Source organism: Eptesicus fuscus, chromosome 11 (genome assembly GCF_027574615.1).
Source record: "Eptesicus fuscus isolate TK198812 chromosome 11, DD_ASM_mEF_20220401, whole genome shotgun sequence".
Classification (NCBI taxonomy): domain Eukaryota; kingdom Metazoa; phylum Chordata; class Mammalia; order Chiroptera; family Vespertilionidae; genus Eptesicus; species Eptesicus fuscus.
This window is the reverse complement of record NC_072483.1, coordinates 85,714,491-85,732,385: the sequence shown is the minus strand read 5'-3', so window position 1 is coordinate 85,732,385 and position 17,895 is coordinate 85,714,491. Positions and strand designations below refer to the sequence as shown.

Below are 17,895 nucleotides of genomic sequence, written 5' to 3'. Positions count from 1 at the left end.
GCGGGGGAGGCGGCGGGCTGCCCTGCGGTGGCAGCAGCGGGCCGGCTTCCCGCGCCAGTCGCTCCCAGGAGCCCAGCGGAAGGGGGTGGTTTCCCGCCGGCGTGCTTTCGCTGCAGCACCGGCAGGCGCAGGGGTGAAAGGTCACAAGATGGCGCTGGCGGCTCGCCTTTTACCCCGCTGGCTTTTGTCTGGGGCTCTGCCCGGAGGAGCCGCCAGACCGCGGTCCCCCGGCCGAGCCGAGGGGAGGCCGCCCTTGGCCGGACTCTGCTGCCTCTGCCGCCGCCACCTCGGCTGGACCACGGCCCCATTTCCTCCAGCTCCTTGGGCCGCGGCGCTGCCGGCCCGGGACCCCCGGCGTCCCCTGCTCAGCCCCGCGGGCCTCCCCGCCGCCCTCCCCGCGCTCCCCGTCTGCCCCCGGCGCAGCTACGGCACCGAGGAGCAGCCCCAGCAGCGCCAGAAAACCAAGATGCTCATTCTGGGCTTCTCCAACCCCATCAACTGGGTTCGGACTCGAATTTTCGCCTTCCTTATCTGGGCTTATTTCGACAAAGAGTTCAGCATCAAGGAGTTCTCCGAGGGAGCGAAGCAGGTCTGTTGATTTCCCCGGGGTTGACCTGTACGCCTCTGTGCATTCACCCCGGGCACGTCCCGGTGTGGAGCGGAGAGGTGTCCCCCCTGGGCCCCGGATGACCGTGGGCGGTGACCCAGGCGCCCAGCCCTCCGCCGCTTCTTGACGGTAAAGGGAGCGTCTGCTTCTGTGTGCGTGGTCGCCGAGGTCCCCCGAGGCCCCATTGAGACGCGAGGGTGAAGTCCCCCAGTTACTCTTTCCACTCTCCACTCAAAGCCCATTTCTGCCCCTTGAAAGGCACGTCGCTTTCTTTTCTGGACGTGATTTTCTGCAAAATGGAAAAAGGCCATGTCTGGCACCTGGTCGCTGAATAAGTGAATTAGTGGGTACAGTTGTTTTGAAGAGCAAATGAGATGATGTTTCTAAAGCGCTGCGATGCCATTTGGGGAGAAAAGACGAAACTTCCTGCCAGCTATTGCCAGAGCTCCTTTGCCCTTTGTTCCTCTTGCCCTCACTCCCACCGCTCCCCGTCATACTCCCAAGGAATAACCTGGGGAGGAGCAGTTTCCCCTTTCAGAGACCTGGCTGAGGCCGCCTGGTTGCTGACAAGGGCCCAGCACCCGGTCCTGACCCTGACAGACCTGTCCCTCTTCCTGGGTGGCTGATAATATGCCACCTTACCCTCGCCACATGTGGGTCATCTTGGGCCCTGAGATTTGCAGATTTTGTGTATACCAGTACATGCATTTTTCTAGGATGAACGTTCATCTGTATCTCTCTCTCGAATCTCTTAGAAAGTTTGTCATTCCCAAACATTTCAGAACTATTGTTCAACAATAGAAGTCATAGTTTATTTCCCAGTTCATACCTCCTTGTACCTGGAAATTATGCCATCCGTGTAATCATTTTACAGTTGGTTGTATGCTGCTATTGATATATTTGCCCCTAATTTATTTCAGATCATTTCTATAAACAGTCATTTGCATGTATCTATCAGACCTGTCAGTTACAAATTAAATGTTAGAATCAGTGTCAATATTAACTCCTTCCCTGAGTCAACTCTTGACTGACTGATTAATGTGTTTGTTAAAAAAAAATAAAAAGCAAAGAGGATTTGATTAACAGCATCATAAGCGGTAAACCTCTGCTCATGTCGGTTCTCAAAATCTTTTGGCCATGCAGAGGTAAATTTGCATGATCCTACTGTTTTCCACAATGCCCACTGGTGACATGGGAGTTTGTCTGCCTCATGACACGTGACCGCTCATTTATGTGTTGAGAAATGGAAGGGATCTCCCTGCCATGAGCAGGAGTCAGGCTTTGAACACGGGAGCATGGGCACTTGTTAGCCACTCTCTGATCTTAGGAATCCTTTAGCTCCTCTCCCCCTTTGCTATTAAGTAGCATCTCCACCCCTTCATCAGCTAGTCTGTATGCAGCTTTGTCTCTTATAAGTCAGTTTTTATGTCTTTGGCTCTTCTGATGTCCAAAAGGATGTTCGGTCATCCGTAGCAAATGTTTGGCAGTTCCGTTAGATTAGTGGTTACTTGACATATCTTTCAGATGGAGAATTTCAGTTTTTAATGATAGAATATGAAAATGAAAAGGCACCTTACGGTTTATCATTCTGGTCTAATCCTCCTTTACAGATGAGAAAACCAGGTTCCAGAAAAGTGAAACGATTGGTTCAAGGATGCATAGAACTACTGACTGCTGGGGCGCACCATCCTGTGACCCACTCTACAAGCAGTCTTGGTTCTGCAGAGTCACTAAAATGGTGATGGTTAAGTACCACCTAGACAAGCTATTCATCACCTGAGTCACGGGCATAGGTGATCCAGTGCTATCAATGGCTGTATTAGCTCCACCGACCCTGCTGTCCATTGATATGTATACATGACATGCTATCTTCCCTAAAACTGCCATCAAGTCACATTAATCATATCCTGTGTTTTTCCCTATATCTTGGTGCACATTTTAGCCTTTTCTGTGAAAAAGAGGGTAGAGCTGTTTCCTTGAAGACTTCAGGTGAGATATTCCTTATCAGACCACTTACAACAGTTCGGCACTAACTCCCCAGATTTAATGCAGCTTCCACAGGTTAGGGACTATTCCCACAAGACGGCCTCCACTTCAGACACCGCCCAAGTCCTGGCCTCCCACACTTTTGGTCTCCTAAATCGGGAGTTCCCACATCACTCAGTAGTTTGCTAAACGGCTCACAGAACTCAGGGAAGCGCATCACTTGCTATTTCCCGTTTATTTGAAAGGAGCAGCCTGATGAAAGACGCACATGGCAGAGTATGTGGGAAGGGGGGGCGGGTCCATGCCCTCTCCAGGTGCACCCATTTCCCGCATCTCCGAGGGTCACCCACCCGGAAGCTCCTAATCCTTCCCTTAGGGCAGTGATAGGCAACCTTTTGAGCTTGGTGTGTCAAACTTTGCCAAAAAACTGAGCATAACTCGGGTAGTGTGTCACTTTGAGGAAAAAAAACATTATTTCACGATATTTATATTTTAAATAAGATAAATGTTTCATCCTCAGCATGCGGCCGCTCGGCCGCGTGTCATCAGAAATGGCACTGACACGCGTGTCAGAGGTTCGCCATCACTGCCTTAGGGTTTTACAGAGCTTCCATTGCAGAGGTGTGATGGATTAAGACGTTGCTCTTGATGATTAACTCAATCCCCAGCACCTGTATCCTCCTTGAAAGCTTGGAGGTGGGGCTGAAAGTTCCAAACCTCTCATTCCATAGTGGGTTCCTCTGACAACCCCCATCTTCCCAGAGTCACCTCATTAGCCTAAACTCAGGGGTGGTTGAAAGGGGTTTCTTCAGGAGCTCTGCCAGGAACCAGATGAAGACCCAATACAGTAAACCCTCGATTTTGTGGGCCTCGATTGTTGTACTTCAGATTTAACGAACAAAATTTCTGATCTGTATGTCATGTGAAAATTAACACCCTGCTAATTTTAAAATGCTTTTAACCAAGATTTGTTTAGAATTAAATTAACAGGTTATTTTTTTGTTATTAACTCACTGTTATTTATCTATTTATTTATTTTTAAGTATATATTTTATTGATTTTTTACAGAGAGGAAGGGAGAGGGATAGAGAGTCAGAATCATCGATGAGAGAGAAACATCAATCAGCTGCCTCCTGCGTACTCCCCACTGGGGATGTGCCTGCAACCAAGGTACATGCCCTTGACCAGAATCGAACTTGGGACCCCTCAGTCCGCAGGCTGACGCTCTATCCACTGAGCCAAACCAGTTAGGGCTCACTGTTATTTTTAACAAAGTTTAGCAAATTAGGCCTGTGTTGGAAAAAACACTGACAAACATTATATGTCTACCACTATAGTCTCCATATTTAAATCCAGGAGTCACCACTCGAAACAGCGTTTAGCCAGTGGTTAACACATGGTCACGCTGCATCGCCTGCAGTAATAGGTTCTGTTGTCTCGTGGTGGGTGAGGCTTCCTGCAGCAGTTTTAACGGGTGCAGCTGATGTTCCTTCAGCCCCGCCCCAGCCGTGTGCTTTCGTTTACTTGTGGTGACTGGTGAATGCATGCTTTTCCTAGACCTATTCAGTGTAAATTTAGGATTACGTGTCTACATAAGTAAAAACAGGTAAACTAAGTTGTCAATTTTTTAACATATGCATACGGAAAACCTACTCTATTATATAACGGACTTTTGACTTTAACGTACGGCCCCTTACCCAAATTAGTCCATAATATCAAGGTTTTACTGTATGTATTTCTTACGTCACAGTATCTCACCACTGATATGTGCATATTGATCATCTTCCCTATTGTCCTCAAACCACATGAATCATATACTCTTTGTTTTCCTGTATTTTGCTTACACCTTTTAGCTTTTGCTTTGAAAAAGAGAGCTATTTCTTAGAAGCCTCTTCAGGTTAGACAATCCTGTATCATCAAAGCCTTCCTTATTAGGGCAGCCTCCAAATGGTGTGCTGTTACCATATGGAATAATTTGTTCAGGTGTAATCTTCCTTGGCCACATAAAGTGGAGTCTAATGGTTGGGTTTCAGTATGATGGTTACGGTCTTTGTTTCTTTTTACCAAAATATCACCCATTTTCACACATGAAGGCTTACTAAAACATAGGGTCTCTGAACCCTGCGGGACCCTAAGGTGTTTGCAAGAGGTCCTTGAATTCAGTTAGATTTGTACATTTCCTCAAACTTCAGCTTTATTATACTAGTTTGTTACAGCTGCCGTAACAGAATACCATAGTCTGGGTTGCTTAAACCTCAGAAGTTTTTTTATTCACAGTTCGGGAGGCTAGAAGTCCAAGATCAAGGGGTTGGCAGGTTTGGTTTCTTCTGAGGCCTCCTTTCTGTGTCCCCACGCGGTTTTTCCTTCTGTGCACGTGTGCCCCTGCTGTCTCCTTGCGTATCCAAGTTTCCCCTTATAAGAGCACTAGTCAGTTGGATTAGGGCCCGCCTTCTTTTATTTCTCACCTCTTTAAAGACCTATCTCCAGATAAAATCACCTTCTGAAGTTCTGGGAGTTAGCGCTTCAACATGGGAACACAGTCCAGCCCCTAACAATTAGGTAACGTCATCTCTCTGACATGCCTGTGCATCCGCTCTCCTCCAGTTCTTCCGATTTCACCTTAGGTGGTACTTCCTGCAGACAGCCCTCCTGGGCCTCCAGGGTGGCTGAGGCGGCTCTCCTGTTTGCTCCCACAGCGTCCAGTTCTTACCCCTGTCATCATGCTTGCCCTTTCAGTTTACTGCCTTCCTCTTTACTTGAAGACGGATCGCGTTTTATGCACCGTTTCACTTCTCACTGCCAGGCATGTGGAGCATTGTAGTTTGCTCTCCCCACTTTAAAATGGGGCCTCTTACTTCAAAGTTGAAATCCACTGTAGGAGAGTGCAAACTCTATCTTTCCTGCCACTTTCCCCAACCTGCTTTCCTGGCTTAATGGCTCAGACTACAACCCAGATCTTTGGACTCTCAGTACAGTTTAGATTTTACTGCTTCTCAGCTGCTGTTTATGTTTGATTAAGCAGGAGGTGGGGAGTAATATAACACTCAGAATGGTTGATTACTCCATCATTATTTTAAAAGGAAATATATAGAGGATTTTTATTCAGATCCTAGTGTGTACACCACGCACTGTCTTTTCCCAGGTCCTGAGAGTGGATACATAGTTAGCAGTCTGCCCACTTACTACTGTATATGTGGGAAGGCCATATGAGAAAAGCCAACCAGCCAACCAACTAGAAGGAGTTGTGCCTAACATTGGTATATTAGTGTTGACATTGTTTATCACCTTTATCATAAAACGGTCTGTCACACTTGGCCATTTAAGTTTGAGCATTGAAATAATCACCACCCTCCCTCCACTATTGTTTTTTTTTAAGGCTTTTGCTCATGTGTCCAGATTGCTATCACAGTGTAAATTTGATCTGCTGGAAGAACTTGTGACTAAAGAGGTAAAGTATACTTTTAATTTTCCTTTAAAAATAAATGTATTATTTCCTTGCAACCAAGTAAAATATACAGTACATTATCCTTATATATGCTTAAAAATAGTGTGTGTGCCAGCAGTCAAAACAGAGTCCCTGTATCATTCCTTTTGGATAAAAGCATTGAATGACTTGCTGCTAAGGCATAAGGAAGTAAATGTGAGCTCTCTCGATTATTCTTATATAGAATGTTCTGTTATAAGTTACCTAATTGAATGATTGGATGCTTTTTAGCCTTGCTTTTGAAGCTGAGTAAATATGGTAGTAAATTTAAAAATGGGAATAGAAAAATTCATTCCATGAACAATTTATTGAGCTGCTTGAAAAGCTTTCGAAAACTTGAGAGGTGAATTACAGTTCGCTTTTTTCAAACGTAGCTGCTGCTTGTGTTGAAAGAAAAGGTTACTTCACTACCTGACAGCCACAAAGACGCCCTTGCTGCTGACATGGATGAGATTGTGTACACCTCCGCAGGCGACATCTCCATTTACTACGACGACAAAGGTAATGCTGGAGCGTAGGCGGCCTTAAGTGATCCGCGGTTGTCCAGGTAAACTAAACTACTGGATGGAAGATCACGACATAGTGGGAGTTTGTTGGTACAAATGGATACTCATGGGACTTCAGATAAAATAGTATGTTCATTTTTAAAGACCCAGCTCTGGAAGAGCTGAGATATGGTAGTAGTTTCTTATGCCTTTTATCTGGAACTTGGCCTACCGCTATTGAATTCACAGGGGAGAGCATCGTCACAATGATGAAAACAGTCTGTCTAGGACAAGCTGCTCCCATGTCGCAGTTAAAAATATCTGTATGTCAGATTTCCGAACTGGAAGGAAACAATTGAGAATTTTAAATGTCCAGCTGTACGTTACGTAGAAGGAGTAAGGAGTAAAAGAAAAAGTAAACAATACCAGCTAAAGACTGTTTTGAAAATAAGATCAACTGTAGAACTCCCAAACGGGGTTTATTTGGAGACAATGAAAAATATTGAAAGGAACGTTAGTGGTTATCTGGTTCATCTTGTCCAATGCATACTTCTGAAGATTGATTGACTTATTTATTCCTGCTACACATCTTTGCATATGTGTTAATGTGCCAGGCACGTAGGAGATCTAGCCTTTGCTTATACATTTCTCACGGCAATTCTGGTTTGGACTCTTAATAGTTAAAATTTTTTCATTTTCATACACATGCTAATTTGAAACATTTGTAAAGGTACTTTAACATATTTTTATAAATACTTTTTCTTCCCTAATATTTCAGATTGCATCTCAGCACAGTAGTCACTACCTGATTTTTACACAAGCCGTTGTCATAATCACTAGGCATAGCCAAGTGAATTAGGGTGGAATAGAAGTCTTCTTTCTGGCATTTGGGGTTAAGTTAATTACTTAGTAGCAAGAAGTGTTTTCCCCCCTCATTTTTCGGTTTGACAACAGATACCTGTTACAGTTTTAGATAATGCCACAAATTGAAAATCTATGTAGTATACTTAGTAAACAGTACATGCTCAGTAAATAGTAACTGTTATTGTTACAATGCAAGAAGAGGGCCAAACTGACATTACCCTAAGAAAATAAAAAGGTAGCAATGTAGGTATGTTAAGTTAGACTAGAAGAAGTGCAAAATTTGATCTGTAACATCTGTGTAACTACTGCCAATTTCTGTTTCATTTTGGATATATGGATGATAGATTATTGTGATTTGTATTTGTGTGTGTATGTGTATGTTTTTTCCCTAAGGAAGGAAGTTTGTTAACATCCTGATGTGCTTTTGGTATCTAACCAGTGCCAACATCCCCAGTGAAACTTTAAGCGGAGCGGGTGTGTTCCAGGTTAAGTTGGGGAATCAGAACGTGGAAACTAAGCAACTTCTTAGTGCAAGCTATGAGTAAGTCTGTCACATGCCATACTACGATCAGAAAACTAACGGGGCTTTAGGAAGAAAGGGTGGAAATTTGACAAGTTATTTATAAAGAGAAAAAGCCATAATGACTACTGGCCATGACGCGGCAATGTTCGGAAGTAGGAAAGGCGGTAGTATTTCTGGATGTAATTGCACAGTGTTTCAGCTGTCCATTGCTGCATTGCAAACCACTCCACAGCGCAGTAGCTTCAAACAGCCCTTGATTTTGCTGCTGTCTCACGGTCAGGATTGTGGAAAGGCTGAGCAGTGGGGATTCTCTGCTTCACCTGCAGCAGCTGGGTGACAGGAGCTGGAGGACTCGTTTCCGCAATGGCTTCCTCACCGACACGGGCGTCACCTGGGTGCTCCTTGGCCTCTCCACATAATGTCGAATTCTCCAAGGCCTTTCTGCGTGGCGTGGGCTTGTGGTGGTCTCAGGCTAGTCACGTGTTTTATGGTGGTTGGGGTTCAAGAGGCAGAAGTCAGAAGATGCTAAACCAGTAGAGGGCTATGCCCAGGATGGGACCACATCATTTCCACCATAGTCCACTTGTCAAAGCAGTCACAGGACCTGCACAGGTAAAAGCACCTGGGGAGACCACTCCTTACGGGGGACCTCAAGGCCACACTGCAGAGGAGCCTGTTGGGTGGGAGATAAGGTTGTGGCCCTTGTTGCCACATGGACTATCCCCTCACCAGACGTTTATTGACCATCTCCCATTGGCAGGTACTCTGGTAGGGGTTCAAATGCAAAGTTAAAGGGTTCTTGCCTTAAGGAGCACTGTCTAGCAGGTCAGCAAATTACTTAAAAGAGACACTATTGTGCATTTTTGTGTTAATAAAATTTGGAGCAGTGAACAAGTCAGTGGAGACATAATTATATATTTAAACACTTATTTAATTGAAATCTGAATTTGCTCTTTTGAGATATCATTGAGATATTGATCTTCCCTGCTAAGACACTGGGCAGCTCATTAAACACTGTTACTTTAAAGATTGATGTAACATATGTAAGCCAGATAACACTAGAGTGCTGTGTTCATCAACATGGTCCAATTTATTCCCCTCATATTAGAATATGTTATAGCTAGTATTTAATAACAAAACCCCAGTTTCTCTCAGGGTTGGCAGAGGTTGGAGTGTAGATCCTTCCATTAAAAATACTCATTTTAGTTGAGAAAGTACTTCTAATTTTGTGGGGATATTTTTGTGATTGAATTGGTAAAGTCCTTTTATTTACCATTGACCATTAGTTAATTGCTAAAAACTGCCTCTAACATTTGCAAATTAGTTACCTGAGAAGATTTGGACTGGTGTTTGCACTTCTTCCCTAGGTTTCAGAGGGAGTTTACACAGGGAGTGAAGCCCAACTGGATCATTGCACGGATTGATCACGCCAAGTTACTAGAATAATCTTTCTTGGAAAAATCAGCTTATTTGAACTTTCAGCAATTGCTGTGAAAAACTAAGGAAGAATTTGGATCAGTTGATCTTCACTTAGTCAAGTCTGTGGATGACTTTTGTATTATTCTGAAATACCCCTTGCAGTATACTGGTATGACACAATAAAGCATTTCCACCGATCGCTGTCACCTTCTGTAAAAGAGGTCAACAGCCCATTGTTGGTGTCACATTCACTGTCATCTCTAACGTTACACGTGTGTGTATATATGCACAAACTAATTTTATAGACAATAAAGAAGGTATTGAAAAAAATTACACATTTCTAACTCAATTCTTAAGTATTTTATTTGTGGTTAATACATTTAAACCAATAATTCAAGAATGTATAAGGTTTATTTTTTTAAAATCATTGCTGCTATTTGATTATCTCTGGTCACTAGCTAGATGAGGAATGGATGGATGATGGCTTGGTCACTGCACAGTGAACTTGAAGCTTTCTAAAACACAAAGAGAAAAAACCCCACATAGAACTATCTGTCAGCCATCTGTGAGGTAATATCAACTATTTTAACATACTTATACTTGGAGTCCTAGAAGTTGGGGTAGGGAAGATAAATAAAAGGGTAATATACTAATTAGGGCAGATAATTAGGGCAGATGTCTTCCGGATGTCCATCTGGACAAAGCCACAGGGCTGCGAGGCCTGGGGCTCAGGCAGCTTCGAGGCCCAGGGCTCAGGCAGCCTGGGCTGGCAGTGGCAGCAACAGCGGGGTGATGGGGGCAGCACCTTCCCCTGATCAGCCCGGTTGCCTCCCAAAGAGGGAGGCCAGACTGTGCCTTAGGCCCGCTCCCCCCAGGATGTCAGTAGGACATCCCCTGAGGGCTCCCGGACTATGAGAAGGGGGTAGGTCAGGCTGAGGGAGCCCCCCCTCCCCCTGTGCATAAATTTTCGTGCACTGTGCCTCTAGTTATATACATAACAAATAATGTCAAAATTTTCATAATTGATGAGAGCTATAAATCTACATATCCAAGAAATTCAACAAGCAGGATAACATGAAGAAAGCCTCACTGAGTACATCATAAAGTGTTGAAAACCAGAAACAATTGTAAGAGCAGCTGGAGAAATGAAAAACGTATTCTATACAGAGAATGACTGCATTTTTCTTAAACTGCAAGTTAGAGACCTTGGCATGATACCTTTAAAATGCTGAAAGAAAATAACCTGTTGACCTACAATTCTATATTCAGCAAAAATAGCCTTGAGAAAAGACTTTTTCAGACAGGGAATAGATGAATTTGTTGCCAGTAGACCTGTTTTATAAGAAATGTTAAGGACCGGTGGGCAGAATTGATTCAGAAATGGACCCATGCATATTGGGCCAATTGGTTATTTACTTTAAGGAATTGGCTTACAAGATGGTGGAGGCTGGTATGTCCAAAATCTGCAGAAGAGCCAGCAGGCTGGAGACTCAGAGAAGAGTTGAGTGCAGTTCAAGTCTGAAGCAAGTCTAGCAGAATTCCTTCTGGGGAAATTAGTCTTTTTCTATTAAGACCGTCAACTGATTAATGAGGCCCACCCACAAGATGGAGGGTAATCTGCTTTACTCAAAGTCAGCTGACTCAAATGTTAATCTGCTGCAAAGTATCTTCACAGAAACATCTAACAAGGTAGTGTATGACCAAATATCTCAGTACTGTGACCTAGTCAAGTTGAAAGGTAAAATTAACTGCCATAGCTTCGATACATGACTATATACTCTCCCCTTAGAGCCAACAAAGCTTAATGTTCTGCCATGTTGTTCATCTCTACATACACAGACTAATCTGGTACTAGATCTAGAGAGAGTGTTGGGGAGGGGCTCCCCCCACATGTCAAGCAATTCTGGGACACCACCTGAGTGCCCTACAATTCAACTTGATTCTGTCGCTATCTGGAGATGGCATCAGATTCACTGGTTGTGGGTTCAGTGCTACAGGATTCTCCCCTCCCTTCAGATGCCAATCACAAGTCCAGCCTCTCACCTGGCCTTCTGACAACTGGCTGTAGATTGCAGGTTGCAATGACCCCTTCCTGGGGTTCCGTTAATTTGCTAGAGCAGCTCATAGAACTCAGAGAACCATTTTACTTACAGATTACCCGTTTATACAAAAGGGTATAACTCAGGAACAGCCAGGTGGAATGGATGCATCAGGCAAAGTATGTGGGAAGGGGTGTGGGGCTTCCATGCCCTCTCTGAGCAGGCCACACCCCGAATCTGCAAGTGTTCACCCTGGGAGCTCTCTGAACCTCATCCTTTTGGGGTTTTATGGGGGAGTCATTACATAGGTGAGTGATTTCATCATTGGCTGTTGGCTGTTGATTTAACCACCAGCCCCACTCCCCGCTCCCTCCCCTGGAGAGGTCAGGGAGGTGGGACTGATTCCCAACCCTCTAATCATGTGGTTCGCCCTGGGAGCTAGCCGCCCATCCTTAGGTGTTTTTCAAAAGTCACCTCATGACTAAGCTCAGGTCTGGTTGAAAGGGGTTTGTTACAAATATCAAGACACCTTTATTGCTCTTATCACTTGGGAAGTTCCAAGGGTTTTAGGAGTTCTGTGCTGGAAACTGGGATAAGGAGCAAATATATAAAGTCACATATCATGCACACAGTTTTTATCCAAGCCATTTGAAAGTAAGTTTCAGACGTATATGGCTGTTTTAAGCCACTGAGTTTGTAGTAATTTCTTACATCAGGAACAAGAAATTAATATACATGATCCTTGCATAATAGTTGGAAAAAATTATCCTCTAATTCTATATCTACTGGCATTCTTCTATAAAACAGTGATATTTAAAAATATTACTGCAACTGCATAGGTTTTAATCATGTAATGTAGTTTAATAATATTCTTTTTGATGCTTAAATAGCCCCCTGTTTGGCAGTGGGAGCCCTTTGACAGGTTAAAGATGAACATGACCCTGTTAGTCTGAGTTTTTTGCACTTTCTGGCATAACAATATTTTCTAGGATCTTTTGTCCATTTTCTGCCTTGGCTGAAAACTCAGTGTTTTCTCCAAGGAGTCATGAATTTTATTACCCCAGGGCAGTTGCTATACACTGAATGTTTGTGCCCACCTTCTCCCTCCCCCCGAATTCATTTGTTGAAATCCTGCCCTGCAATGTGATGGGATGTGGGGCCTTTGGGAGGCATTAAGTGATGAGGGTGGAGCCCTCGTGAGTAGGATTAGTGCCCTATTTAAAAACAAAACAGCTTCCTCACTGCTTCTACCAAGTGATGACCCAGTGAGAAGATGGCTAGCAAGACCAAGTATCTGAGCCCTCGCCAGACACTGAATCTGCTGGCACCTTGGTCGTGGACTTCCCAGCCTCTGGAGCTGTGAGGAATAAATGTTGTTGTTTAAGCTTCCCAGTCCGTGGTATTTTGTTACATAGGAGCCTGTATGGACTAAGATGGGGATGATGTTTAGAAACCAAGGTTTGGGCATGCTGAAGTGTTTTGACACGATGTCTGCAAAGGAATGTTCATATTTATACATATTTGAGATTTTGGATCACTTATCTAAAGGAACATTGGGAGAACTAAATGTGGACTGTTTGCCTTTATTTCTGTCAACCTTATTTAAAACATCCTTCCCCCATCGCTCTCGATGCCCTGACCCAGATCTATTTTGGTTTATAGCACTTATCACATCTGACGTTGTAATGTGTATTACTGTGTTGATTTCTTCTGTTTATCTGGCTTTCCAACTAAGCAGGAACTTGTTCTGTCTTAGTCCTGGAACAGTATCTGGTACATAGTACAGCTCAGTCAACATTAGTTGAATGAACAAATAAAAGAGTGACCCTCACTCCTGAGTGTCCTGACTCACATTTCAGGATCCTTTTCCTTCTTGCTTGTGACTTGATGCCCTAGCAAGCTAGATGTGCTTTCTTTTGTCAGGGACAGTCCCCCTCTCCAGAGGAATGCAGCGTTACTGGATACATGGCCTTGCTTTCATGGTCCTACAATAAATGTCATTTACCCTAAACACCACACGGTGGCGCTGATTGAATACGGAATCTAAATACTGGAATCAGCGGTGAGTTTGCTAAGATCTGAAATTGCTGAGCAATGGGAGGGTTGCTTTGCTTACTGATTTCTGTAGATATAGGAAAATGCTAAAAAAAAAAAAAAAAATTAGAAACAAAAGTTGTTGATATTAAAAGGGTTAAGGCCTGGGTCAAATCAGAGGGAACTTTTTCCTACATCTCTTCTCTGATTGTTGGAACCACAGGTTACATCATTCAGTTCGTCAAGTATGTGATTTCTCCCACACGAAGAAGGCTGTTTCTGGATGGTGTGTGTGTGCTACTCAGGATAATGCAGATTATGCTGCAGCAACAATAAAAATCTCCAAATCTCAATGGATCTAGGCAAAAAAAAAAAAATTTAATAGTATGTTTTTTGTTCACCTTGCATGCCCAATAAGAGGCACCTGAGGACTCAGTGGGTGGGGTCATCACCTCCCTCCTGGACACAGCTGCTGGGCAGCCACTCCCGGATCCTGTGGCAAATGAAAAACAGCTCTGAAGGGTCTCACGTGAGCCAGTACACGCTCAACTTGGAAGTGATACAGCTCACTGGCCAGAACATGGCCCTGCTCAACCAGAGACCCAGGGTACGGTTCTGTCATGTGGCCGGAAGGCGGAGAGGGCGAAGCACTCGTGAGCAGCAATCATGTTGGCCACGCGCAGCCAGGAGCAACTTCTCTAGTTTTCACCCCAGGAATGGCTGTCTCAGAGCCACTCAGTGCTCGCTACTGCGTCCGCGTAGGATGCTCGGGGGAAGGAGGACTTCCGAGATCTGTTGGTGATGTATCACTAGCTGAGAAGGATGGGCTCCCCTGCCATCGACGCCTGCAGAGGAGGGTCTCTGCCTGTGAACCAATGACTGCAGCTGTTGTAAACCCTTTTAAATGGAAAAGGCCATAGAGCACCTGAATCCCATTCGCTTCTTGTAATGAGCTCTGCCGAGGTGCATTCAACACCCCTTGGACTCACGAGGGTGCCATATGAAATAACAAGTGCTCAGCTAAGACCTCACATACTGTTAATGTTATCATAAGTTATCTATGGCTTCAAAATAGTCATTTTAAGAAAGATAAGACTTTATGAGAGTACTTCATCCGAAGTCATTCAGTCTCACAATGTGGATAGATTTATGCAAATGGTTAGTGTGTCATTTAGGATTCGTTTTGAATGCATGAAGCAAACACTTTGAAAATCTGGACTTAAGTAATATAAAAGTAGTTGATTTCTCTTTCACATAACGGAAATCCAGAGGCAGGATCCTCTGGGCTCGTGTGACAATTCCACAATGTCCTTAGGGCCCCAGGCTCGCTCTCCTCACCACTGCCTTTCTTAGGATGTGACCCGTGTCCTCCTGGTACAGAATGGCAGGAAGCGCTCCAGCCACCACATCCGCATTCCAGGCAGCAGGACAGAGGGAAGGAACGAAATAGGCAAAGGGCAACACATCAGCTGTCTCTTAAAAGGACTTCCCGGAGGCCAGACAAAACCCTCCCACTTAATTTCATTGGCTAGGGATTAGTCAAATGGACACAAATATTATTGGCGGGGCAGAGAAATAGAAACAGGGTCTTTTAGCTGGATACCTTCTATGGTCCCCACTATAACTAGGAGTCCTAAGGCTCTGGAGAGGAGGAGGCAGCTAGCAATTTGCCCTCATTGGTTTGCGTCACGAACCAGCGCAGACTCTGGTAAACAGCTGGCAGCTGGCTTTGCCAGCTTCCTTAACCGAGAGCTTAGCTCTCAGAGAGCCCGGGGCCGGGTAATCACCCTGAGCATCGCCCCGCCTCTTGTTAAACCTCAATGCAATCGAGCACCGAGCAGCGGCCTTCTGATTTCAGGGCTGTTTAAACAAAGCTCCCAATAACACGTCAGGCCTCCGAGGCTCCCTCACTGCTGTTCACACCACACGCGTTTCTGCCTGGAGCGCCTGCTGTAGTTCATCCCACCCTCAAAAATAGAAACCTCCTCCTGCCCCCTCTCACCCCCTCATAAACCAGCCAGTCAGTCTACTGGACGTTCTATCAAAATTTACGCCACTTACTTGCTTCATAAATTACAATTCTGGCTCCGTTCCGTGAAAGTGGGCCAAGTACCCTGTGATAACCTTTGCCTCCGTGTACAGGAACCCACAGGACCAGTGGAAGAATTAAAAAGTCAGCTCTTTTCATGAGCCCTTCCTTGGCCTCTGCCGCCTGAGTGCAGTCACTGCGGGCAGAGCCCCGAGAGTGTTGCAGGGCCCCCGCCGGCCCTCCCCCTGCCCCCCGTCCTGCTCTGTGGGTCCTCAGGATGTGCACTGCAATACTGCATCCCACTCGGGGCCGCTGAAGAGCTCCAAGGAGCAAAGGGGAACCCTGGTCCGGCCTCCTGCCTTTGGACCCCTTTTCCGGTTCAGCATGGATAGCCCCACGCTGCAGGGAACAGACCCTGTGTGGCTGTTAAACCGGAAGTAACCAAATCCAATACCTGACTTCCTTAAACGCAGTCATTCATTCCTAGAAAAGCGGCTTTCTAATATTGCTTCCTAAAGGAAAAAAAACAACACCCCACGTTTACAACCAGCTTAAAATCCATAGCACATAACAAATTGTATGTTCTAGTCATCGTCAAGCACTTTGAGCAAGACTGGTTTCTAGGGAGCAAAGCAAAAGTAGCATTGCCCAAAGGACGCCATTCTGGGGGCCTTATTTGACTCCCCATCCCCACTCCCCCCACGAATCGCTAAGCTCCCATTCTCTCTGCTCCTCGGTCGCATCAAGGTTGCCCGATGGTGGCACTTTAGCAGGAGCTGTCTCTTCGCCGGGATGCCCTTGGCTCTGACCTGCAGCGGCTGGTCCCTGGTCATCCAGGCTCCGCTTTAAATCCAGCTCCTCTAAGGACACTTCCGGTCATCCGATCCGAGGCAGCTCGACCCCATCACTCCTTATCCGCCACCATCTTTTACTTATTTATATTTATTATTATCATTACTTTAAATACGTTTTTATTGGTTTCAGAGAGGAAGGGAGAGGGAGAGAGAGAGAACCATCAATGATGAGAAAGGATCATTGATCGGCTGCCTCCTGCACACCCCCCTCCCCCCCACACACACACATACACACACAGGAGATCAAGCTTGCAACTGGGAATCAAACCATGGCCTCCTGGTTCATAGATCCACGCTCAACCTCTGAGCCACACCAGCTAGGCCACCATGTTTCATTTTTATCGCAGCATTTATTGTCATCTAATAACTTCTCATTGCTTGCTTGCTTATCTGGCTTCCCTCTGTTAGGATGGGAACTTGCAGTTTCAAAATAGCACCTCATCATATCTGGCGAACTATTCTCTCCCTCACTGGTGTTCAGTTCAGGCTGGAATTTCTCAACTTCCGCACTATTGACATTTGGGGCACATAACCCTCTGTGGCGGGGAGCTGTCCTGTGCCCTCTAGGGTGTCTAACAATATCTTTGGCCTCTGCCATTGGGTGCCCCCTAGCTGTGACCATCAGAAATGTCTCCAGACTTTGACAGATGCCCCCGGGGAGGAACTGGGTTAGGGACTGGCTGCCCGGTTGCAGCTTTGGCACTTCGGAGGCAATGGCATCTGGGAGTAACAGTAGCTACACTTATCGAGTGCCCAGGTGTTGGTTGTTTCACTTACTCTTTACAACAGCCTTACAACAGGTGCTAGTTATCCTCATTTTACAGGTAGGGAAACTGAGGACACAGAATGCTGGACCAACTCGCCCAACGTTACACGGCTAGCAAGTGGTGAGGTCAGGGTTCAAACTGGACCACAGGCTCCAGGTCTGCTGTGCGGGCCTCACTGAGGCCTCTGCTGGCAGAGACTGCACATCGGGTGGGCTCTCACCCCCAGCCCCAGTCATTCATTCGGGGTGACCACGGGCCAGTGACATCCCCCTCCCCAACCCCGCGTTGCCTCTGTAAATAACGAGGACGACCATCATAGCCATCATCCTGACTTCCGGGCAGAGCTGCCGTGGGAACTGACTGCCGTAGTGCATGTGGAGATACTTAGCCAGCTTCTGGCACACAGTCAGTCCTCAATCCGTTTCTCCTCTCCTTCCTTTTCCATGGCTCTGAGCTCCCAGCTCCCAACGCAGCTCCTCAGACCTTGGGCAGGGAAGCCCCTGGGAGGATCTAACCTTTAAGTCATCTGCAGGGGGTTTGTTTCATTGAACAGGAGCGGAGGAAGAGGGGGCGGGGCCCTGCTGAAACAGCTGGAGGCTGGCATCGTCCCTGCTAATGCCCACAGCCCAAGCCCATGGTCGGCAAACTGCGGCTCTCGAGCCACATGCAGCTCTTGGGCCCCTTGAATGTGGCTCTTAAGCCAGCTTAGAAGTACCCTAATTAAGTTAATAACAATGTACCGACCTATATAGTTTAAGTTTAAAAAATGTGGCTCTCAAAAGAAATTTCAATCGTCGTACTGTT

At 45.6% G+C, this 17,895-nt stretch overlaps 1 protein-coding gene across 2 annotated transcripts; it reads left to right on the top strand.

Moving 5' to 3' along the window:
- The first annotated feature begins 28 nt into the window (after nt 1-28).
- MAIP1 (matrix AAA peptidase interacting protein 1) lies at nt 29-9,565 on the top strand. 2 transcript variants are annotated; one of them, XM_008146484.3, is made up of 5 exons: nt 29-589; nt 5,970-6,041; nt 6,452-6,578; nt 7,820-7,967; nt 9,317-9,565. In XM_008146484.3, the coding sequence occupies exons 1-5, from the start codon at nt 149-151 to the stop codon at nt 9,393-9,395; spliced, it is 867 nt and encodes a 288-aa protein (XP_008144706.2). In that variant the 5' UTR covers nt 29-148; the 3' UTR covers nt 9,396-9,565. The 2 variants fall into 2 exon arrangements, with proteins under 2 accessions (XP_008144706.2, XP_054579513.1); XM_054723538.1 differs by lacking the exon at nt 7,820-7,967.
- Nucleotides 9,566-17,895: the final 8,330 nt, after the last annotated feature.